The following is a 25,943-nucleotide window of genomic DNA, read 5'->3' as shown; positions in this document are numbered from 1 at the left end:
CACAGCCCAAAGAACACACTCCTCACTCACCAAGGCAAGAAAAATTAATTTACAGGCCTACATTACAGAGTTGGTGGAGCACTCTTTACAATGGGTAAAAGAACAGACATAACCAATATGTATGAAGAGGCAAGACAGAACCATTGACATGAAAACAAAGCCATAAAAAGTTTATCATCCAAATAGCTTCTCTTTGAAATTTTCTTTAAAAAATGTTTCTTCAAATACAAAAATAAATCTCAACATTTAAACAGAGCATAACCTAACTTACAAGATAAAGCAGCATTTTGGAAGGAAAAAAGGACAGTTTTTTTGTGAGGGGATATGAGGTCTTGGTTTCAGAATTCAGTCTAGTCTCACTGGATGCAAACTTGCTTGAAACAGTGAGTGCATTTTCAACACTCTTCGACACAGCACATTTTTCTGTAAATCTATTCAAACAACTTAGCTGCTGGTTTCAGCAGGTTCCTCTGGATTTCCTTAAATCGATATTCAAGAAAAATGCAGCAAGATCTTTGCAAAAACTGTTTTATATATATATATATATATATATATATATATATATATATATATATATATATATATATATATATATATATATATATATATATATGTACAAAATCCCCCATTTTGCAGTGGACAGTTCAAAAGCAGTCAACAAAATCTTTGAATAATTTTACAAAAACATAAAAACAAATTAAAATGACACATGGTGCTGTAACATCGTAGTTGTTTCATTCTGGCTTTGCAGAATGTTTTAGAAAATAAAGTTGCAGAAAAATATTTCTCAAAGTGTGTTGGAGTGTGTGTATGTGTGTGAGTCTTTGTGTTAAAAAAAAGCTTACTTTGCTTTTATGACATCTTGTAGTCATAGCTTTCTCCACCCAAGTCTTTCACTTACTAAAATAGGTTTAGCTTCATTATCGGTTGGCCTTCTCCAAGAAAAAAAAAAAAGTCGCAAAAAATGTCTGCTTTCTTCAAGTGGAAAGAGACACGGTTCTCAGTTCCTTTCCACAATATCCATTTCTTTTCATGTCAAGAGAGGTGGTTCCGTATCCAAAGTCCTCCATCATTCCTATGAATGTACTAAAAGGAGAGAAAGAAAGATCCTACAGTCAGAATAGAAGCTTATAAAAAGACAAAACATCTACTCATTACTCATCCATCTAGTTCAGAAGAATTGATTTCATCATTTGTTTGGATACGCCAATATTATTAACAAATTATTTTGTGGGTAAACATTGTTTTTACTCTCTTTCCATTACAGAACAGAGCATTTCCAAAGCAACAGGAAGTAGCCCACCTCCTCTTCACTTGCCATGCTGGTAGGAGTATGTTGTGTGGTCTGTGGGTGTCTCTATGGCAACCTGCTGCTGTTGGACGCTATTTTCCTGCAGTGGCATAAGGTCAACATTACTGACAATCCATCGCAGTGATTCAAGCTTTCAAACACTTAGAATAATTCAGCATGCAAGGGTTTCGTACCTCAGCTGTAATGCTTGAAGGAGGCACTTGGGCATATTGTGGTATGTAGGTCCCTTGCATAGCTGTGTTTGCAGGCATATACTGAGAACAGATGGACACACATTGACAAATGTGTGATAACCACAGACAGCACGCATAAGAGGAATATTTTAGGTAGATGAAAAACTGGTTCATATGGTTTTGCATAATTCCTGTGATGCTTTATTCTTAGGGCTTACTAGATTTACTTGGTTGTGGCAGGAGTTAAGAACTCGACTGTAACACTTTAAATACAATGGGTACTAGAGTAGTGTAAGTGTTACTATCGTTAAGGAAAACTAAATAAACGAAATAAAAATGAATTAGGGCTGCACAATATTAGAGGAAATAACGTACAAGACTGTGTGCTTAACGTTTTGAGTGAGGGAAAGAACTACAATCCCATGAAGCATTGCGAACAGCATAATTAAAAATGAAAGAGAAATAATTTACTACTCGTTTACAAATGTTGATTATATGTATTTATACTACAGGGCTGTTGAATGCTTGAATCTGATTGGTTGACGAATGCTTGAATCTGATTGGTGCGTTTGCCTAAAGTAGTTCCAGGCAGGTCTTGACCGCATTACAGTTCCAAACCACTTCGCCAAATGATTTCAATTATTTCAAAGGTCCTTACAACAGCAAAAAAAACCTAAAACCCACAACGACACTGACCAAGCAAATAAATATAGTAAACAATGGGATAAAAACGACAAATTATTTCCATGTTTGTTTGCCACAAAATCACGTTTTATCATGTACGGAAAGCATACAGCCTACTCTCTTTCTCCTGCTCTCTCTCTTTATTGTGTACCACTCAAACGCACACATTCAGTACGGACACGCACTCGCACAGAAATGTGTTGTCAGCGCTGCTCTGACAATTTTATCAGTAAAATAGTTTGACAACTTAAAAGCTACGCGAATTTCTCACTAGTGAGGTAATAACAGCGCTGTTCTTGGAGCAGATAAACTTACAGTTCCGCTATTAGTATTAGTGTTGCTGAACACTGTTGAGAGAGAGACAGACTCAGGTAATTCACATATGCTTAATCTCTCTCTCTCTCTCTCTCTAATAACTGTATTATAACTGCATTATTCTGCTATCAGTGGCTCAAACCCCCCTTATAAGATCTAAAATTACATTTTGGAATTAACAGCGGAGGCTTGGGATTAGATGCGTAAGAAATTAGTCCTACAAACAAAAGTGTATAAGGACAAAAACCTGACAAACGTCTTGAAATACGTCATATGAACAATGTTTTGAGGTGTGGTAACCGTAGTACAAGCGGAATAATTGACTCCGGCCGTTGAATTATTAAAAAACAATGCACACTCCACTTAGAGCCGTGGCCGCTTTACCACCTCGGGTATTTTTATAATAATTAAACGGCCGTCATCAATTATACCTTCAAAATCTGCATATATATATATATATATATATATAGACACGTTTCAGTATCATCACGGGAGTGGGCAGAGCTAACATTATACTGTCAAACTTTTTAGGTGGATTGCAGCCAAATTTATATGTGAACTTTGTATTTTGCAATATCAATTTATACTCTATATATATACAATTTATATGTGTGTGTGTGTGTGTGTGTATGTATATAGAGAGAGCTGTTCTAAAACTAACAAACTATGAAAACTTAAAATACATGTTCATTACTCCAAAACTACCTAAAATAAAATAAAAATGGCCTCAATTGAATCTTAGTTTTAGATTCTGATACATGGTAATATTAAACGCAGAAATTTTAAGAAATTTAACGCAGTTAAATATTATAAATTATACCAGTTAGCATTAACTCTGGTAGCTCTAAAATACTAAAAACTAAAATAAAAACAAAATAATGTGAAACTTGAAAACTAAAACTAAAATAAAATTCACAATGAAAACCGAAATTAAATTGAAAAAATGGATTACAAATAAAAATAATAAACTAAATGCAAATTTTTTTTTTAAAAACATTTGCAATATCTCTGTGTGCATCTGTGGGGGACGTACCGTGCCTGTGCTGCCCAGGGTTAGATGGCTGATCTGCTGTGTGAGAGGCCCTAATATGGCAGTGGGCTGGATGGTCATGGTGTGGTCCACTGAAGGCGTGAGGACGGTCCCCTGTGGACAGGAGAGAAAAGAAGTTAGACAGGTACAGAAAGGTGCTTTAGGAAATGGAGCAGCAGTTTAAAGGCAACTTACTGTGGGCTGCATGAGGTAAGACTGGTGATGTATCCAGGAGGGATTGTGTACCTGCAATTAAAAGAATATACTTTAGATTTGGGTCCTTATTCTATATAATTCAGATCTATAATGATTTATACCTAAGCTAGGGTGGATATCAAGATTTTTCAGTAAATACCAACTTAAATGTCTTAAATCAATTATTTTTCGTATCGTCAAAAGACTTAGAATAGAGCATGAGTCATGTGCACTATTTTTATGGTGTATTTAGTAACTGTTCTTCAAAAATGTCTAATTTTGCACTTGATGGAAGAAAAAAAAAATACGGGTTTGGAATTACAGGTTTCATTTTTGGGGTGAACTATTCCTTTAAACAATAATACAAATATACATATTAAGCAAATCAGTAATATAGCTCCTGCAAAAAGAAACAGTACCTGGTAGGTGGATAGAGGTGAGTGCATGTAGGGAGAGATAGAAGTCTGAGCAATAATTCTGTTAGGAGCGATGCTGTAGGAAGGGGAATAAAACCTGCAGGGGGCGACAAACACGCACATTTTTGCTTTTTCTAAAGAAAGAGCTTTTACCATGCTGTGTCATAATAAAAGCACAAAGTACAACATTTCTTGAGTAATAGTTTCAGAACCCACCCATTTTGTAAAGCAGGAGTAGGATCATACGTTAGCGTCATCCCGCCCTGTATGTGTGAGAGAACGAGAGGGAGACAGTCGATTTAAGACTTGGACTACAGAATGATTTACATCAACATGAAAAAGCTGAGAAAATCATCTCTCTCACAGTCTCGCCCTCTCTAGGCCACTGCCGCCCATTTAGATGATATTTCCCCTGATTCTGACGTTTCTTCTGTCCCCCGTCGGCAAATTTACACAGCAAGGGTTCTATAGGCACTTAGATAAACATTAGTCATTATTTATCTGTCGTAACCACACAATCCTCAATATGAAAACTACTGTAACGCAGTACCTGCTACTCCAGGAGGAGTCTTGATGTATTTGCCATTAAAATGTTGAATGATGGCCTCACATTTTTCAGTCGATTCCATCCTAACAGAGTAATTGCAAATGTATTATTAGTGGAACATTAATGACGATTATGTCGGGTTATATGCGCGAGAGGTGGTCAGGCGTACCTGGCGAAACCCACTCCTCGGCTGGTGCCGTTTGCATCACGTAAGATGCGTGTGGAGATGACCTGGCTGAAGGGCTTGAGCATGCTCTCTAACTCTTGCTCATCCATAGACAGAGGCAGATTGGAGATGTACAGGTTGGTGGGGTCCTGTTCCTGTTGCTGAAGAGGTAATGAAGAAGAGAGAATCAAATGTGGGCATGACTAGGTTAAAGGAATATTCATCCTAAGGAATAAGTTTGTCCAAAAAAGGAAAATTTGTCCGTATTTCTGTGAAATAATGTAGTTCATAACCCATAAGACTTTCGTTCATCTCCGGAAACACAAATCAAGATTTTTTTATGAAATCTAGGAGCTTTCTGTCCCTCCATTGATAGTCTATGCACCTCTTTGATGCTTCAAAAAGTTCATAAAGAGATCATGAAGTTGTTTAGTTTGAGCTAAACTAGTTTGAGCACGTTTGAGCTACGCAAGAACCAGTGAGGTTGAGCTTCTGTTTATGTTCGGTGATCAAAGTTTATAAATGAATAAAAGCTAATAGAATTCAATCTGTTCATCTTATAAAGAGATTGTGTCTCTTCAGAAAATTTGGACTAAACCACTCAATTCATATGGATTAGTTTTGCGATATCTTTATGAACTTTTCGAAGCGTCAAAGTGGTAATTGCGTGGATTGTCAATGGAAGGACAGATATATCTCAGATTTCATCAAAAATATCTTAATTTGTGTTTCGAAGATGAACTAAGATCTTACGGGTTCGAAGCGACATGAGGTTGATTTTTTTTCACACATTTTTTCACACAAGCTAACATATGACTTACGATAAATACAGTGATCAATAAAGCACTTGGTATATAGCGCATTGGTCATCTGGACTACTTTTAGGAGCCATTCACACATGACAGTGAAATGGAAAAAGGCCGCAAGGTCTTTAATTACTAGTTGAATAACTACCTTGAGCGTCATATTTTAGAAAGCCGTGTTATGTGCGAGCCCCTCTCCGTCTAGCTCATGTTTACAACGGAAAATGGAATAGCAGTGCTGAGGAATACAAAAACGTGCTTTGTGTGAACGGCCCCTTATGGTGCTTTTTTCTTTTTGGACCTTGATCCTCATCACTTTTTCTAGGTGGAGAAACTTCTGGTTATGTGTTACTGCCATAATTCCTGTAGGTGGATGTACGCAAAGTGCCCTGCTTTGTTCCTGAAGGACTGATCAGACTTACAAGGCTCAGTAAGGTTAGGATTAAGGGTAAGTGAGGTAAAGACCTCATCAGCCTGTCAGACACAAAGCAGAGCACCATCAAACACTGGGCCTTTTTTTTAGGATAGTTATGTCACATCCTTTCCATGTCCCTTCCCAGTATGCTCACATAGATAACTAACTGGGTTAACTTTCCAGAGTCATATCTATTGTTATTATTTGTTGTGGTATTCAACAACAACTTCATACAGACATTAAGTTGGGAATGACCTGAATATTCCAATAATGACACATTCCACCTTTGGAAATCAAAGCAGGAAGGTAGGAAAGACTGTGAAAGAGTTCAGAAGTTTACAGGGTCTGACCTCATAACTTATTCACAGTCTTTCCTATCTTTCTTTTGATTTCTGTTGGCTTGGCAGCCTTATGCATTGATGTAGTGTGTGTGTGTGTGTGTGTGTGTGTGTGTGTGTGTGTGTGTGTTTGATTGGAGAGATAAGACTCAGCTCCTGCCGAATCCTGCACATGAGTTCAAATATGAAATATGGCGCTTATTTTGTTGAAAGTCAACTATACATATCACTTTAGCCTTGGATGTCCTTGGAACAAATTCATAGAAAAATATAAATAAAATAGAAAGAGTGTATTTTTGTGCCATATTTGTCTTTTATCTTTGCCTAATTATATGCAGGAGTTTTAGACATCAATATGTTTTTTGGGAAAAAGTGTCAGAATGACCGTTTTCAAGGCCAGTACTGAGTCAGCTCATTACCATATAAACACCTAATTAGCTTCATTTAAAGCTGCGGGCATGACAGCAAATATGCATACAATACAAAGTGACACCTTTCTAACCTCAAATTAAGAGATACACAAAACTGGCGCTTGCATGTCTTCTTCAGATTACCCAGTTCCTGCATGAGGCGTGAGTAGGAGGTTTTACTTTAGGATCTCAAAACTCCTTAATCACATTATGCGTCTCAAATTCATTTTCTGCATTATAATTGAAGCATGATCTGTGTGTTACTTGTCAAAACAAATCAGAAAGACAGTAAAGATAGCTGCAAACCTCCAAATCACCCCGCTGCTGATTTGCATATTCATTGCTTTGGTGTGCAGATGAGATTAAAATGTGAGCTGTAAATGTATTACCAGATCATCTCGCCACCATGAATAATGAATATCTAATTGCAGTGACCTGTGATGAAGGTGATTTTTGCACTGATCTAATCACACCGCGAGACGGTGGCTTTTTCCACAGAGTGAATGGGAGGAGGAAAATCCACGGAAATTGCCTCAACAGACTCTTAAATAGGTCAGGTCACTAAAAGACTCTAAAATGGCTGTAATTAAGACGGGTGCTTAGTGATGTTCTTGTGTGAAGAGGTTGCACTTTCACGCTGATCTACAGATTAAATGGGTGAATCTCACAAATCTTTCTAGAATATGTTCAGTTCACATTTTACCCCAAAACTAAAGGGAAAAATGTGGGAAAAAATGGTGTGCTTGATGAAAATCAACCTTGATTTTTGTTGCATTTTTGTATTGGCACATACTTTTCAGCACAATTAAGCACAACCCTCCCTAATCTCTCATTATCATAATGCAAAAAATAAAAGAAAATGTTTTTACTGTAATTCAAAGATCAATAAAGTAACATACTTATATTTGTTGTATAAGTACCCTTTAATTTGATGATTTACATAAAAAAAAATACAGTAACACTTTAGTTTAGGGTCCAATTCTCCCTATTAACTAGTTGCTTATTATAATGCATATTACTAGGATATTGGCTGTTTATTAGTACTTATAAAGCACATATTAATGCCTTATTCTGCATGACCATATTCTACATCCCTCAATCCTCCCCAATACCTAAACTTAACAACTACCTTACTAACTATTAATAATCAGTAATTGAGAGTTTATCGAGGAATAAGTCATAGTTAATATTAGTTAATAGTGAGATTTGGACCCTAATCGGAAGTATGACCAAAAATGCTGTATTGCAGTAATGACAAATTAATGATGATTACCATTTAGAAAAAAAAGTACAACAGTGATTCTGGATGTAAAGTTTTAGAGATTTTTTTAAAATAATTTTTTGCATTACAGTAATGACTTTTTTTATTTTGATAATGATAGTCATTTTAATAATAATATAATAAAATCTATAGATATTAATTGTCATTAAAATAATATTACAATAAAAAATCTTAATAAAAATAATTATACAGTGAACTTTTGGGAAGTGGAAGAAAATGTCATAGAAAAGATCTTAGAATTATTTGTTCATCAACAATTATTGTCATTAAATTATGTCCCTAAATATCTTAATAACAATAATAATAAATATTAAAATAGTCTTCTATTAGATTCTTTATGGAAAATGTAATGTAACATTTTTTTTTTTTTTTTGTCAAAAATGATCTGGAAATGTTTTCGTGAGATTCACCATAAAGCTCATTAAAATGAAATGTGTGAAATCAGTAGGAGGGTCTGTGTGAGTGGTTGGCCAGGGCAGGAGCAGTGCTGGCCTGCAGGGCCACAGTCCTCTACGGAGGGCGTGCAGAACTACCAGCCAAGCTGCTCAGACAGTGACTCAGCCATGGGTGAAAGAGAGAACACACAAACTCTTTGTAGAGCTGGAGCACCACGCAGGAGCAGAAACGGGACAAATACTCCTCAGGCACTTGCTTTGAACTGCTCTCAATGGCAGACCTGCATGAGCCTAATGGGGACACCAGCTCCGTTTTCATGGCTCAACACCCACAGACAGGCCAAGTGTGGTAAAATAATCAGCCGTCCAACACTAAAGTGATTGCCGCCATTTACTTTCAACATTAATAATTAGCTTCCCCTTGAATCAGATACACAATATTTTGTTACAGGTGATAACTTATCCAAGAAATGTATTAAAACTACTCAAATGTGAGTGTGCCTGTCAGTAGGGCTTCATCCCTTCACAAAAATCATAATTTTTATGATTGATAAAGCTGTCTACCATTCAAAAGTTTGGGGTCAGTAAGATTTTATTAACACTTTTATTCAGCAATGATGCATTACATTGATCAAAAGTGACAGTAAAACATTTATAAAAGATTACAAAAGATTTCTATTTCAAATAAATGCTGTTCTTTTGAAATTTATGTTCATCAAAGAAGGATCATGTGACACTGAAGACTGGAGTAATGATGCTGAAAATTCAGTTTTGCATCACAGGAATAAATTACATTTTAAAATATATTCAAATAGAAGTTATATCAGATTGCAATAATATATTTCACAATTCAATGTTTTACTATATTTTTTACTGTATAATGTTTTACTGTATTTCTGCATGTTTAACTGTATTTGTTTTACTTCTTTCAAAAATCTTACCGACCCCAAACGTTTGTTCAGCAGTTTATATCGTTTTTGCATCTTATTGGTTATAATCAGACTGTGGTGTGTGAGTGCAAAACTCAGGCAAAACAAACACTTTTAGCGTTCCTGAGTAGATTTTTTTTTTTTTTACGGCAGTTATTTAAATGCTTCTGACCTGTCATTGTATTCATGTGCTCAACAGACCAGTCTGTGATTGGTATCCGTGCTCAACGCTGCAAAAATATGTTGTAAACAAAAACCTTTGACGCAACAGGATCTCCTCCTTCAGTGTAAATCTATGAAATGTTTCACCCATTTTATGATCTACCAGCCAAAAATCTTAAGTTTGTTAAGAAAAGTAATAGCACATGTTTCCTCATCAATCCGCATGATTTGAAGCATCATTCATGCCCGTAGCACAAATATGCGTCAAAGTTGAATACTTTGGCTTAGCGGTTTGTTCAAATCCCAAACTTGAGTATGAGCAATAATAATACTGATGCTTGTGTTTGGAATTCGTTTGAAGCGGTTTCAAAGTGCCTCAGAAGGTTTAGAGCAAGTATGAGCAGTCAAGGAACAGGGTGTTCAGTGTCACTGACTCTTACCTTTGCCATCTGAGCCTGAACTCCACTGGCCTTTAGCGCTGTAACCGCTTTCTGTGCAGAGGCCGGGCTGTCGAAATCCACAAAGCCATAGCCTGAACACACACACACACACACATAGAGGATCAGTGATAATTGCTTAAAGTTTAGTTAAGCCAATAGCGTTCCCTAACACTCCTCTACACCTTAGTTCACACACTGGTAATCTCTCTGTGAGAAAAGAGCTATCAGACCAAGTTAACCATACACACTCTCTTTCTCACACACACGAATGTAATAGTGTGTGTGTCCACTTGACAGATGTAGGGTTATGCAATACCAATCTCATAGCTGTTACATCAGCACACATTTGCTAGAGATAAAATAGATGATGAAGTATATTCAAAGAGCACTCATAAGTTAAAAGGAACAATTCAGCCAAAAATGAAAATTCGATTATTCATTCTCATGATTTTCAAAACCTGTATAACATTCTTTCTTCTGTGGAACACAAAAGGATGTTTAGAAGAATGTCCAAGCTGCTCTTTTCCGTGCTATGAAAGTGAATGGTGGCCACAGCTTCCAAGCAAGATTTTCTGTGAATATCAACTTAATTTTTAGCCTGTTTCTCAGACAAAACTGTCATATGGATTCAGAAGACTTTGAATGTAGGCTATAAGTCATATGGACCACTTTTATGGCCTTTTTTGATGGCTTTCACAGTAAGCAACACTGTGACATTATTTTTTTTGTGAAAGAATGTCAGAGTAGTCTCTTTAAATATCTATCCCTTTATGCCTTTAAATATTACATTTTGCGACACATCTTACCTTTACACTTGTTGGTGGTCTTGTCAAGGATGGCCTTAGTAGACACTATTTTTCCATAGCTGTGCATTACAAAACAAGAACAAAAAGTAACATTTGGTTTAGATGAACAGATAAACACTTTAAACAGATTTTTAACAGCTTAAAAATCATAAATAAAACCAAACTCATTAGACTTGCTGATATGTATCAGATATTTTATAGGGTCAAACACAGTTTGGAAAAGCCAAAGTAATCTAAGCCGAAAACAGCCAGGCAGCGGGGGCACAAAAACTCATAAGCTGAGGGCACCAGCACCGCTCCATTCACAATGCGCCACTCAACGGGCCCCCATATTCAGAAATCATGTACATTAAATCTTCATGAGGGTGCCGGTGCCGTGGAGAACCCTGATCAAATGGTAATGCTCTTTGAATAATGGATTCCATACCATGTTCATGCTACTTTGCATATCTGAGGCATTGCCGCAGCATGATTCAGGTATATAGCTGTAGGATAGCATATGCTTCCATGGATTACTGGAGGCATGCGGGTGTTTGAGGGACGGGGAGGGGGGTAGGATGTTCTCTCTCCAGGCATGTGCTTGCAGTGTAACCTGAGAGTTCTCCTTGTCTGCCCTGCACAGCTCTGGCTGGGATCCACAACAATCAACTAACAATGCCCTCCGCCAGGCTCCTCATGGGTCCTACTGCCAGCGCACAGCACCTCTCACACTGATGTTCATGAATGAACTAAATCTATATAGTGTAACTGTAGTATAGATGGAAGCAATGTGAGAACACTGAAAAAATGACAAGCAGTTTCAGTTTTTTACTTAATCACTCAAACTTTAAAGTCCCCCTGTGGTGAAAATCAAGCTTTTAATGTTGTTTATATGTCTTTGTGGTGTTTTTAATATGCTTTAAGACAAACCATGTGCAAATTCATGTCAACACCATTGCGGAGTATTTTCTCCTTTAAAACAGCAGTGATCCAAAGACAGTCTCAAAGACGCAGTTTGAAATCGCTAGTGTTTCTGACGTCACAAACTACCTTGTAACCAATCACGTCAACGTGTGATCGTCAACGAGTGGATCTCTAAACCGGTGCGAGTGAGTGGAGGCGGGGATAATTTGCATATTCATAGAACCGCGTATACTTAATGAGGCATTAAGAATTTTTACATTCTAAAAATAGAGTTACATTCAAGCTATTTTAAGGCATGAAGAATTTTTTTTCTAAGGAAAAAGTTTAAGTATGTAATTTTGGTGATCAAAGATGAGTTTTAAGGGATACAATTATTGACTACAGGGGGACTTTAAGGGTCGTTCATGCAGGACATAGAATAGAAAAAATGCAAGACATCTTCAATTATCAAATCAAATACATCTGTCTAGTGTATGTTTTATTTAAAAATAAAGATGAAAAACAGCACAGATGCATGCAAGTGGCAACCCAATGCGCTGCCACTTTTTTATTGTACAAATGTAACAAAAAAATCTTAAAAACCAAGGCCCTGCCTACAATATGTAAAATGATCAAAATGACATAGATGAGGAGGAATCTGCAATTTAGTAATTTAGTGCTGTACAGAAATCAGCAACTAAAATTATTTGGGCGAGACAGAAAAAAACTAAAATCTGGTTTCGGCTGCCGAAGTCATTGACTGAAACAGTTAGCGGTTCGCCAATGACTGTTTTGATTGTGTCAGTGTCTATTGCATGCACACAACAGGTAATCATGTCAGCAGTATGAACGCACTTCAACTGTGACCAAAAATAATGCTAGAGTAGCAATATGTAGCATTATTTTTCAAAAGAAATATCAAGAGGCGGCTTGTTACCGAAGAACGTTTCTATTACTGGTTGGTTGAAAACTTTAATTTTGGGTTTGATGTATTTATGGACATCACTATTAATAAACCAGTCTAAAAACATGGAACAAACAATGGTCAAATTTAATTTTAGCCACATACAAGTGACAAATGAAATACTGTTTACAAAACATGGTTTAGTTTGATTGAACGCACTGCCATTGACGTCAAAAACAAAAAAATAAGGGAAGCTTTTTCTCCTCCATTTTAAAAGCTGATAAACCTATTTATTTTGCCATCCTAAATATGCATGACTGTACGGTTAGCTGCATTTACAATTGTTTTTCCCAGATTTCCAGATGCTGGAGGGACAGTTCCCAAGACCCAACCAAGAGTCATGGGCTGCGTTCCAGTCCAATATTGTCTTGCCCTTCACTCGCTAACTTCCCTCCATCTCCTTCACTCGGATGTACTTCACTGCTTACGTTGCAACAAGTGCCCACTACTGGCGGAAACTGCAATGGGCTCAACTGAAACGTCCTAAGCCCTTGATCACTTGGAATCAACTATGGAGTTGATTTATTATTTAAATTTTTTTCCCTTTAAGAATTTGTTTAATGCAGCATCCAAATGTTTATAGGTGTGTTTGGGTTGTTTTAATAAAATAAAAATTATAGTTAATATATCAGAGTTGTTTGTTGTGGTGGTGATTAGACGAGATCTGTGGTGACGTCACAATCGTACTGCATTGTGGGACATATAGGTGCCTGAAGTGTACATATGAAGTAGACTCGCTCCCTCGGTCAAAATCGAAGGAACGAGGGTCTGTCCATATAAACTTCCCTCGTCCACTTCACGAAGTGGAACGCACTTCAAAATGGCGGCAGGGATTCCCCCCAGGGGAAGTGCTTAGTTCGCAAGTGCGTGTCTAAAAGTGGACTGGAACGCAGCCATGGTCAAGCAAACACTATGTGATGACTAGCAGAGATTAGTGTAGCCTGACTCTAATAACTAGTACTCATATTGACATTGTTGCACCATTGTTGAGGCAGTTAGCACTAAAAATAAAGCCAAGAAAAGGTTTTTTTTTAACTTCTGAAATCTTTCTAATTCATTTAAATGAAACGAATCATTTACTCTACTTATTCATTCAAAACACTGATTCATTCAGAAACAAAACAAGTGACTCTTCATGAGTGAGTCAACAAGTCATTCACTCAACTGATTTGGTCAAAAATCACTAAATCATAAAGAAGCAACGTTTGTTTAGCCTTTGTTCCATTTGGAACTATTTTTTTTTTTTAGATGAAAAATAGACATTTTTAGACAGACATATTGTGTTTAAAATGTAAGTGAAGCCATATCTCATGCAATCGTGCCGTTGGTCTGAACCACTGATACTCAGAGAAACGGCAATTTTGCACTTGTGATATTGCCTATGTGAGGACACGTGGCTGTCCTTTTGCCATTCTTCTTGCTTGTGTTATCCATAGCATTTGCTTTAGTGTTCTGAAACCATTCGGCTTGTGTTCAGCTCTTTCGTATTCTTTAAAGGTAACAGGAACTACTTGACCAAACATCCCCCTCTGCCAACAACTTCTTTGCTAAGAAACACCTGATATATTTGACTAACTCTTATCTCTCTCTCTCTCTCTCTCTCTCTCTCTCTCACACACACACACACTCTCACAAATCTCTCTTTCTCTCTTCCAGCTCCTCCCCACCCCCATCACTAACAACTTTTGGTCTCCTCTCCCTCCCAGCTGTTGCCCTTGTTTGTCTTTCCCTTTCCCCCTGGGCTCAGAGTTTCCTGTAGGGCTGGGCAGCCTCTTCTCAGCCGTTTCTTAGAATCTCCAGCACTACTTCTCAAATCTGTGCACTTTCTTTTTACGCCAACTTAAATATATGAGCACTTTGTTCTAAAATGAAATATATACTTCAATAAAGCTAAAGTTGTTGCATCGTATTTTTATTGCCCAACAGAAATCACATCAAATTCGGCATCAAATATATTGAGTTGCTAACTTTTGCTCTGGCAATAGGATACAAAAACAAAAAAAAGAGGATTACATTTTTCTATAATAAACTAATACATTTAGAGTTATAGTATTATTTAATATTTCTGAATTATTTTTATTTTTAAATTCTGTTTTAATTTTAATTTTAGTAATTTTTGTATGTGCTTTTGTCATTTTTAGATGTTTTATATATTTCTATTAAGCTTTATTTCACTTAAGTTTTAGTCATTTCAGTTTAAACTTATTTCAGTTAGTTTCCGAGCCAACATTTCAAATCTTAATCTGAAGTGTTTGATCATATTTATATTTATCAATATTTATATTTTATTTTCTTTTATTTTACCAAAAATCATTTTCAATAGTTTTAGTTAACAATTATATTACATTGCATTGCAGTTTACCAACATATTTTCAAATATATACAAATATTACAAAAAAGCCTTTTTTTTAAATTGCTGTATAACCTTTTAAGTAAAAACAAACCATTTTAAATGTACTTAGTGATTAAGAAAATCAAATCAAACCCCTAAAACACAAAATTATTAGTAATGTAGTAATGACAGAAAGTACTGTGTTATTAAATGGATGACAACAACAATATTATTTAAAGGGATACTTCACCGATTAGCATTAAGCTTTGTATCAGTAGAAACTCTGTAGTATTTTCGAATGAGTGTGCTTCCCTCCTTCATGTCCCCCTGAGACAAGAGATTTCTGTATTGTGTGTCTGGAAAAAAAACTCAGATGACGCAAAAATCGCCATTTTGCTTTTTTGTCCAGAGGCTATACAGCCAGTAGGAGCTAGTTCTGCATGTGTTCAACCCGCCCATAGGGGGATAGGGGGATCTCACGATAAAACGGCGTCCTTTCAGTTTCGAGTCAGCTAGTAGCCTAGTTGTATCATTTCTTCCGATACTGTCCTCTGTAACCGGTAGGCGTGGCTTGGGAGTGGCCTCGTAGGGCAGCGAAGCAAGTGCATTCTGGGAGTTGTTGTCTTTCTTCCACATGAGCCAAAAATACATTTGCTGGCTTTTCTCAGTCTAGAAGGCACCAACTTATAAAATAATGTCACATTTCTACTACATAAATGACCCAATTTAAATACACGTTAATCTTTCCAGCAGTGAAATATCCCTTTAATTAATTTTTGTGCATACTTTGGAATATCTAGGTGGTAGAAGCAAAAGCAATGATCTCTCTTGAAACCCTTCCTTACTTTTATCAACCCTAAAAGGAAGTGAGGCACAGACGGGGAAAGAGGCGAGGAGAGGGAACCGTCATGCCTAGCTGTTGAAAACACTGCAGTCGGTCAACAAAAAAAGAGCTTTGTTTGAAACCCAAACCTCTGTTGAGTTTGTGTCATTACATTCCACCAAAATGACCTCTAACTTGAAAGCACGGATCTAATGTGAAAAAGTGACATGAGATTTATTTCAAAAGATGAATTCCCTATCTACGAACAAAACACATGGAATGAGAACCAATCCCAAGATGAAAAACGATCACCCTCAGGCGTTGCACCAAAATGTTATAAAAATATCAAAAACGTTTCATGAATAGAAATGTGTGATTTACATAACATCTACTAAATCAAGATGCTGCATAAGGCTATCCAAAAACACTTTAAGTAATTCGCATTCATTTCAACATGATCTGCAGCATTGCATTTCTAACCTTCTCGTGAAGGGTCAAATCAGGACACTCAAACTCTGAGTTTTTCTTTCCCACTCACCCCTGTTTTTCAATGCATTTTCTGGACTTATACACACTGAGCTTCTCTTCAACTGCTGATTATGAACCTGACCTTACTTGCCTTCTCCATACCTAATCCTGAATTAATTTCCACATGAAACAAGGATCGCTAAAGGACACTCACGGTTGACAGAGTTTGACCAGGTCCTGGTCTGTGGTTCCTGGATGGAGACCACGGATGTACAGGTTGGTTTTGCTCAGCTGGTCTCCAGCAATGCTGCTTCCATTACTGGTGGTGGTGGTGTTGGGACTGGGTGGTGCCATCTGCTGGGTGGAGGATGCATACGCCTGCTGTAAAAACAGAGATAAGATACAATACAACGCTATTAGATTACAATTCCAAAGAGCTTTCCTTTAGTTTTAAAATGAAAGTGTTATAATTTCCCCTGTGACTTTTAAGGAAGTAGTGAATCATTTTCATATTCTTCTTCTAATCATTAGTGACTCAGTCTTGCCATGCAAAGCAAAACACTGCAATATCAAAATGGCGCTATAGATTAACAGGAATATTTCCCCACATACTTAACCTTTAAAGAATTAAAGGAAAAAGAACACACCTTTAAAGAAAATTCTGTTATTATCACTCACCCGGGTGTCATTTCAAACCCATATGCTTTCCATTCAACACCAAATGAAAGATTTAACGCTTTTCCATGCAACAAAAATCATTCATAGTAACAAAAAGGATCCATAAAAATAGTCCATACGATTTATGTGCCTTCTTGAAGCTTTGTGTGAAAAACTGACCAAAATTTTATTCATTATTTACTGTTAATTCTAGCTAAACTAGTCTGATTCACAAACTGGTTCAATTAGTTCATTAAAGTTAACCGGCTGCATCCGAAATCACATACTTCCCTACAGTAGGTGAATAACAGTATGTGACAAATGAAGTATGTCTGAATTCACAGTACTCATAAAAGAGTAGGCAAAAAGGACTACTACTTCCGGAGAGATTCTGAAGTGTGCATACAATGGACATTATACCATCTAATGAGGCCGCGGGAGAGGATTTGTGAATGGCAGTGAAGCGAATGCAAATGATGCTGATATAGATCACATGATAATGACAACATGGCGAAAGTAGTACATCCAGATTACATTCATACTATATAGAACATACTTTTTTGGCAGTTGTGAAGTAATTATTTATTCAAAATAAATACTCACTCTAGAGAGTATGCGATTTCAGACGCAGCCCAAGTCTCAAAAGAACAGTTCATTCACGAATCCAAGTCAATGATTCGGTTCTCAAGTTAAAGCTAACATGAGGCTCCATAAGACTAGGAATATGATAAAAGAATGGTGTATAGGTTTGTAACGACATGAGGATGAGTAAATTATGACAGAATGTTCCTTTTTAGGTGAACTATCCCTTTAAAAATGTAATTTTGTTTACAACAACAAGCAGATTCTGAAAAAGCACATGCCTCCGATTGTTGTTGTGTCCAAAGCCTGGGGCTTTCCCTCTCCTGAGAGTTTCTGTTAGTTTTCTAATTAACTCCTCATCAGTCAGAGGGGCAGGCAAGGATGAAGTATTTCATTAGTCAAGCCTGTGAAATCAAATCTCAGACAGGGAACAATGGGCCAGTTTAATACATGCCACAAGTTCACTGGTTTGGCTGAGATTGTTGGAAAAAAGGGAGAGGGGCACATTCAGAAGTGCCCGCACAAACACTATGTCATATATAGGACTCTTGTCTTTTGCTCTCCTCTTGAGCCGGTTGAACTTAGTTATAGAAGCCTGTCTAATTGAGATCTGAGCTTGTTAGCGTTGAGCGCTAATCCCTCTCATGTGCTGTGTGCAGTCAGAAAGCACTGTCTCATTAGGACCGCTCTACTCGGCTAACTCTGCCTCTGCCTGGGAAAACAGATGACTGAACCACTGCCCCCCACTAAGCCCATCTGCCCTGCAACGCTGTTCAAGGTTGAGCAGTGCCGCACACCTAACAACACCCATCTTCCCCACACAAACACTACATTATATGCTAAAAATAACAACCCCCCACTAATGACATAAATCTAGCTAGACGTGTTTGTTCAAATCAAGTCATATTACTTCTAATTTTCAGATGTTCTCTTTTCTTACCTAAAAAAATTGGGTTATTTTAAGATACACATGTGCATTCATTTTTAAATGTTTATATGTGCATTCATTTAAAAAAAAAAAGATATAATTTCTATATAATAACCCTACCCCTAAAAGGAAACTTCAATAGTTTTTTTTCTTTCTTAGCATTTTTAGATGTAAAAATCACTCTTTCACTCACTCACACACACACACACACACACACACACACACACACGCTGAAGATTCAGATTTGCCATCATAGGAATAAATTATATTTTAAAGTATATTCAAGAAAATAGTTATTTTAAATTGTCATAATATTTCACTATATTACTGTTTTTACTGTAAATGCAGAATAAGAGTCAAAAACATTTAATACAATTAGATCCCAAACTGGTAGTGTTTATAAGACTGAGCTCAACCTATAGCCCATTAAAATGTATTTTTATTGACAACAATTAATAAGTAATGTTACAAAAATGTGTAATTGTATCATGGGTCATTTTATGCTTGCATTCCGAGAAGGAAAAGTAAGCTATGCATTTTAAAAAGGGTTGTTTAACTCTATTTGCATGCCTTGTATACCTCTCATGACTTCTCATGACCCATATGGACTCTACACAAACAGCTCCCATTCAACTACATCTGTTCAACCTACAGCTTTAATTCTTGTTCATGCAAAGCATGTGATATATTAGGTGAAGACATTCCTCCGAGTCCACAACCGTGCTGACAGTGATTCATGCATCACGACCATCCTCACATGCTCCATCTGCTGCGATTGCTCCGTTTGCTTCAGATTGTACCTGAATGCGGAACAAATCCTTGTCAACAACTAATCAATACCAGCAAACCTGCCCTAGAACATCTCAGTTGCACTATAATGAAACCCGATAGTTTTCCCTTATTTGCACTTGAAGACAGCACTGCAGTGGAAGCGCCTCTTCATTTCCATAGATATGCGCAGTGTGGTAATGAGAGCGTGGCGGGGTTTGCACCTCTCTTGATTACTCCATTGCAGTGCCACTAGGGCAGACTCTTGGGAAGGCTTGCAGAAATAGAGGTCACAGGAGGCAGCGAGCAGCTCGGAAGGGTTAGCAGGGGATCTGGCTCTAAAGGGCTGGTACCAGGTGTGACTGTGAATGGAAATAAATGGTCTGTCTACCACTCCAACCTGCATAGGTTACAGTATTGTGATGTGGTTTTGCTGGGGAATATGGACATTTAATGACCTACCAACACACATTGCAGCATAACGCCGTCTGCAGTAGCATGTGCAAATAATTTCATTTTATAAAGAAATTTTTTTTGAAATGAGGTAATTTAATGGCATTCTAATGATTTTACTTTTGTTTAATACGTTTGAGATTAATAAAACAAAATAAAAGGTTTTTTTTTTTGGTTTTCAATTTCATAAAATACATATGCATAATAGTATCATATATAGTGGTCAAGGCATAGGAAAATTGACATAATCACTCTTTTATTCAAATTATTAAAAATGTGTTAAAATGTTGTATTGTAAGCATATTGCGGTTGTGCTTGAAGTCAATTGTTTTATTTGTGATAACGCAGTGAAACATGCCAAATTTAGTCCAGTATATCAAACAAAGCAATTATAAATACATGTAATAGCAAGAGAGAACCAAAAAAAGCTTCTTCTTTTGTTTGCATGGTAAAACAAAACCTGTAGCTGTAGTTTACCAAGTAATTTAACAAGTTTAGTGTTTTTTGTTCTTCGCTCGCATTTAAAATATTTAAAACTATAATATATTTTTCCCATATTTTGATGGTTTAATCAAACCTGTCAGGTCATTGAAAACAAATACCCAAACCATTCCCTTTCCGACCATCACTTTTGGACACTACTGTAGATGTTGGTGTAATGCAATATGTCATTTTTAGTTAGTCAAATTACTCTGTAGTCTGGGAAATTGCATATTAGAGTCTGTATTATGATTGAATAGAAATATTCAAAAGTGTGTTGGCCTAATGATACAGTACATAATGTTTCAAAAATAAACTAAACTAAAAATAAAAGTAACTAAAAATACTTAGATTATTGAATTACTGATTATTGGCATAAGAATATTGATACGGTATTGTGAGGTAAAATATACTTCGAAATACATTTTTGTCCCTCAATCCCAATTCCCCAGAGATATGAATAGAGACATGGTTTCTAAATCACATATATTGCGATTCGTGTGAAATATGGAATGCTTCAAAAATCCCTCTGAAAAATCTCCACCCTTTTCAAGCTACACTCACAAAGCAGGATTACATCTTGTATTACAATTTTCTCACCCTCTCTGTCTGCATATCTTTTGGCTGATCAAAAATGTCAGAATATCACCTTTGGTAAGAAAGAAATGTAACAAATAACTTAAACCACAGCCAGTAACCCAGGATCCATGCAATGTTTGAGATGGGAATTCCAGGAATTCTAGGTCATTTATCTGAGCAATCTGCATCCCTGCCAAGAGTGCGGGAAGGAGGGGAATGACTCTCCGTCTAGGCTGCTTGGTTTTCAAAACTGTGTCTTTCAACAGCGATCCATCCCGTGAAGAAGAATTTCTAAGTGCGTGCGTGTGAGTGAACACACATTTCTGTGGCGGTACCAAGAGAAGAGAGTGATTCAAATATTTTTGTAGAATCACACCAACAATTTAATAATTTAAAACTTTACAAGGGTTAAAATTCTAAGTTTCCAATTTAGTGTTTATTATTAGTACTTTAAATTACTCTTGATATAGCTTTGCACTGTGTGCCTTCATTTTCCAGCGTAAAGTGTTATATTAAATATTTTCATAAATCATTACTATTGGTCACCCTTTACGTCTGTGGGTTTGGCTTTTGCTAATATTTACCCAATAAAAAGTATTAAAAAGGGCATGTGACTAAAACTTGTAATCCCATTGGACCCTCAAACTGTCTGTAAAACCTCATAACTCCGCCCCTCGCCTCTATCGTGAATGCAGTGTTGCACGAAATTTGGACCGAAGTTCGGACCGTCTCCGAACTGGATTTTTTAACAAGTGCAGCATTTTCTCTACTCAAGAAACAATATATTAAGGCTAATGTTTTATGTATTTGAGAAGCGGAGTGTCTAAGTCTAGCATTTGTCATCAATTCATTTACAGAACTGTCTTAAATAGCCTGTAGCACTTTATCTTTCATAACATGAGATTTTGGCCAAATGACAGAAAAAACGGAGTGCCCAGATAACCATAGTAAACTTAACAACCTGTAAATTGATGAAAATGTAATGCGATGCACGTACTGCCCCAAATATGTCTGTTCCAATAACGGACAAAACATGTATGTCTGACATTTGCTGGTCAAAAACCTAAATTTGAGCTTGATTTTGGTAAAATTATAGTAATATAATGAGTGTCTGACCATATATAAAGCCACAATATCACCTTTTTTACAACACAGTGTTTCATCATAATTTAAAAAAAATACAGTGTTTTTTTTCCATTTCCAAAAAAGTAGCGTTTTTGGAGATACAAGGTTTCCACCCAACAGCAAAGATAAGAAGCTCTTTTGCAGCCAGAGTCTGCTCTCATTGTTCCTCACTAGATCAATAAAAATCTCAAAGCCCTTAACTTAACATTCAAAATTGAGTGGTTCGCCTAAAAGCCTTTGTCATTACCTGAAAGGTCACAGAATATTCGGAAGACTCTAATGAGTTTCATATATTCATATTGTGTAAAATGATTTTTTGCAACATTTTGCCATCCCACAGAGTGTCATTTTCCAGTGGATTTTCTTCCACCAGAACTGACAGCGATTCTGTGAGTCAGTGCAGCAGTGCTTAGCAGACCTGCAGGGCTTAGGAAGCCTATCTAAGTTTGGGGCACTTAAGGAGGAAATTAGAGACCAGTGGCTGCACACTCGCCATATCCAAAAATTCTGGAAAAATGAATGTCCCTTGATAACTCGTAGGCACTCAGACTGTGGAAATAGTGATTTTCTGCAGAGCTTATTCACAACAAGCACAAAAATTCACATTGAACACGAGTGAACTTTGTATTATTAAATATGTATCTTGTATTAAAGTAGGTGAAGTTGCATTGCCAAAATTATTAACTTGCTTTTAACTCTTGCATTAGGTTAAAAATCTGTGTACAATTGTTATGCTCAGGGTCAAACTGACCCTAATTGAATTCACCAAAAATCACACTACATCAAACTGTGAATATTATTAATAGTATTGTAACTGTTTTTTTTTTTGTAACATTTTAAACAGAAGAAGTGTGGAAAAGCGCTTCTTCTGTGTACTTTTCTGAAGATCAAACAGAGCATGGCGCTAGCAACGCTAAGATCTTGGTTTAGATTTCCAGCAAACTGAACATGCATGAATATATAAAATTGTACAGTTCAGATAAAGTGTCTACCAAATGCATAAATGTAAATATAAATAGCCTTAGAGGGTAGTTGAGAAACTGACATAACAAAATTAATTTAAAAAAGTTTTTTATTTCAGGTATATATGCAGAAGCCTTATTTAACGATTTCAAATTGACCCGCAAACATCATAATCTTAATAGATCATTTGTATGCACTTTCAACAAAACACTGGAGTGTCGACACTTTGCAAGCATGTTCAAGAAAGTCACAAAATTTCAAGACAAACATTATAGGTTAACCAGTATTTCAGTAAATTTGACCCACATGCGAATGACCAGAGTGCATTTGATTAGCTTTTTCGTTCTGTTCATGGTATGACCTCTCAATGACCACACTGCAGTATCACTGCAGAGATCCTGTTTGGTAGTTTTACCCACACATGACATTCTCTCTCTGCATTTTTACATAGCTACAGCAAAAATCAATATAGAGGGCTCCCTCAGCTTCACAATACACTATGGCCAGGACACTATGACCAACACGTTTCTCATTCCAAGTGGGACCTCACGGGTCTGAAATTGTTGTCCAAACTGAACTTGCCATCCTCCTTTTTGGCTCACATTGGCAGTAACAACAGCCTTCCGAACTCAACTGATAGGGCTGCCTCTAGGCTTTTGGCCAAAAGCCCCTACTCAAACCCAATACTGTTTCATCCAGTCCGTTCCAGCCGGTGAAGAAGCAATCTGATTCTGACATCACCAAGTTATTTTGCCATTGCAAGCAGATGCCCTGAATTAAATTCTGCCTAAAACTGCTTCCAAAAACACTGTCTACCATCTTCACCGGCATCCCTCGGGTGATACATGGCATAATATCTATAGATTCGATGCCAACATACAACCTTTCAGTGAAGTCTCTTCATGGCCGAGGGACATGGAGCTCACCTGCCCAACACAGCTTCTTTCTTTCTAGCTACTACCTACACTTCCTCCCCCAGCACTGTGTAACCACGACCTGCTGTGCGAATTATTGAGAAGAGATGCACCATGGGCTCGGACACCTGCCTGCTCAGCGGCTGGGCTGGTGGCAGTCAGTCAGTTCATGGTTTTCTAGAGCAACACTTAGAAGTGTTTATTTTTAAAAAATGAGTCCACGGTTAGCTCTAATAACAAAATGACAATGGGGTCAAAGTCTTTGGTTAAATATGTACAGTGAATCTCTATTGTTGTGGTCTTCTCTTATTTCTTCATAAACTGCAAGGTAATATAAAATCAGTGAGCCGGGTCGGACAGCTGAACACGAGAACATCTATGCGTTGTTCTTGGATTCTGTCGTGATCATGGCCGTGAAGCTGAAATAACATTTAGAGAGCCAAGCTGGATCAGATCACAGGGTGTATGCTTATGAAACTGTTAATGAGTAGATAGACCATCATACTCAATATCACCTTCAAAATAATTGCTTCCCATTCATCTACTCTCCCTGGTAAAAAGGTTATCAGCCAATAATTCATAAAATTATCAACACGTTAATAGTCTTTCTTTGCTTTCTGCTGTCCTTTTATTGCAATGGTAATTTTCATACATCTATGATAATGACCTTGTAAAAGCCTTAAAGATTGCAGAAGATAAAGATGTCCTTTGAATAAAGCTGCAAGCAAGCACACTTGATTTACTCATTATGTTAAAAATATATGCTGGTCATAGACAACTATAAATGCATATATATATACATGAACTGGCTTGCAGAGAATCATCGCCATGTGTCAGGTAGAGATTGACTGATTTAACCAAAATTTCTTACAGAAACAGTTTTGGATCAGTTACCAGTTCTTCAGTCTACTGATAAGTGTCACAATTTGGTGGGTCTTAAAAGAATAGTATAGTAGTGTACACAATGGCATTGCATCTCTGTGGGTTCAGCAGAAAACAACAACAGTGTTCAAAGGGGAAGTAACTAACTTTATGTATAGTATTTGCATAAATATGCATACTCAAGCTCAACCGCAATTCATTCTTAAGTGATAAATACGTAGCATTTTGAGCTTAAGAAAAAACATTTTATTAAAATTGATTAAAAACTTAAATATTATTAATAAATATATTCATAATGCATGTTGTTTTTATTGATTAGAATAATTATTTGTGTCTGAAATAAAATTATAATTAAAAATCGTTTCTGAATTACACTGAATCATAAAAACAATCAATAGGCCTACCATATGGGTCATAAAAAAATGGTAGGCTATCTGTTGATAATATTCGTTTTTCTAATACTTCAATGCACGTAACCACTATCATAGCCCACCTTATGTCGAACATGCGTTCATTTTTACAAATAAACTGCGTCATTAACATGTTAAAAAAGCTTTTCCTCCCCTCCTTATTTTAACCTAGTCTCTCCGAAAATAAATAGCCGATAATTCAAAGGCATCCTACGTCGGAATCATTGACTTTCTGTCTCTGCGAAGTCAATCCGAAACCTAAATGTTTCCCGTCATAGTAGTGGGATTTATAGGGGTGGGGCGAATGACTCAACGTAAAACTTAAGTTAAACTAATTTTCTTCCCCCCCCCCGTCAAACCATTTTCCTCGAGAATCCCAAATAATTGTCCTCTATACTGATTTACAGCAACGAATCCAAAATCATCGTGTCCCTATAAATAAGTAGCTATCCGTGAACATTTCGGACCGCAAGTTGAGTCAGTGACTTCTCAGCCAGCCAATAGTGTAGATCAATCTACATTAAGATGCCCACTTGTAATACACGCTCACTTTAGTATCTTACTCAACAGCGGTATATTATCCGGCACGATCGCGCGATGATACACTTCAATATTTTCACGGTTCCACTTTCAAGGACACTGCAGCTCACACTCAAGCAATTACACACACAGAGAGATAAGCGACATAAATGAGCGTTTTCCACCGGCCTGAGCGTCTGACGCCAACGCATTTGAACGGGGATTTACCTTTTTACTGGTTCTGCTGGTATAGCCGTTATATGGGTTGATTCCTGTCCTTGGCGGTACAGAGAGCAGCATTTTTACAGCAGCAGCAGCAGCGCTGTGTCCGGAGCGCCTAGTGCAGCCAAAACACTCCGCTGACGTCACCGGGGACATTCAGCCTGCTGGAGTCTG

General features: G+C 36.9%; 1 protein-coding gene across 2 annotated transcripts; it reads right to left on the bottom strand.

Annotated features, from left to right (window-relative positions):
* Positions 1 to 627: 627 nt before the first annotated feature.
* On the bottom strand, positions 628 to 25,943 carry rbms2b (RNA binding motif, single stranded interacting protein 2b). Of its 2 annotated transcripts, none has more exons than XM_081385754.1 (14): positions 25,776 to 25,943; positions 16,502 to 16,668; positions 10,819 to 10,877; positions 10,013 to 10,104; positions 4,842 to 4,999; positions 4,676 to 4,755; positions 4,490 to 4,599; positions 4,342 to 4,388; positions 4,129 to 4,222; positions 3,710 to 3,760; positions 3,518 to 3,628; positions 1,486 to 1,566; positions 1,304 to 1,391; positions 628 to 1,086 (listed from the first exon to the last, which is right to left on the bottom strand). In XM_081385754.1, exons 1-13 carry the CDS (start codon positions 25,923 to 25,925, stop codon positions 1,311 to 1,313), a joined length of 1,281 nt encoding a protein of 426 aa, XP_081241880.1. In that variant the 5' UTR covers positions 25,926 to 25,943; the 3' UTR covers positions 628 to 1,086; positions 1,304 to 1,310. The 2 variants fall into 2 exon arrangements, with proteins under 2 accessions (XP_081241880.1, XP_081241881.1); XM_081385755.1 differs by having other exon boundaries at positions 4,490 to 4,590.

Source organism: Scardinius erythrophthalmus (assembly GCF_964197995.2).
Source record: "Scardinius erythrophthalmus genome assembly, chromosome: 15".
Lineage (NCBI taxonomy): Eukaryota > Metazoa > Chordata > Actinopteri > Cypriniformes > Leuciscidae > Scardinius > Scardinius erythrophthalmus.
This window is presented reverse-complemented; position numbering and strand designations above follow the sequence as displayed.

Bases quoted from the DNA above. Each gene is read 5' to 3' on its own strand.
- rbms2b (XM_081385754.1), bottom strand. From the start codon at position 25,925: ATGTCCCCGGTGACGTCAGCGGAGTGTTTTGGCTGCACTAGGCGCTCC. The intron at 16,669-25,775 runs GTAAATCCCCGT...CTGTTTTTACAG, and splicing joins CCAGCAGAACCAGTAAAAAG to CAGGCGTATGCATCCTCCAC. The intron at 3,761-4,128 runs GTACTGTTTCTT...TTTTAATTGCAG, and splicing joins CACCTCTATCCACCTACCAG to GTACACAATCCCTCCTGGAT.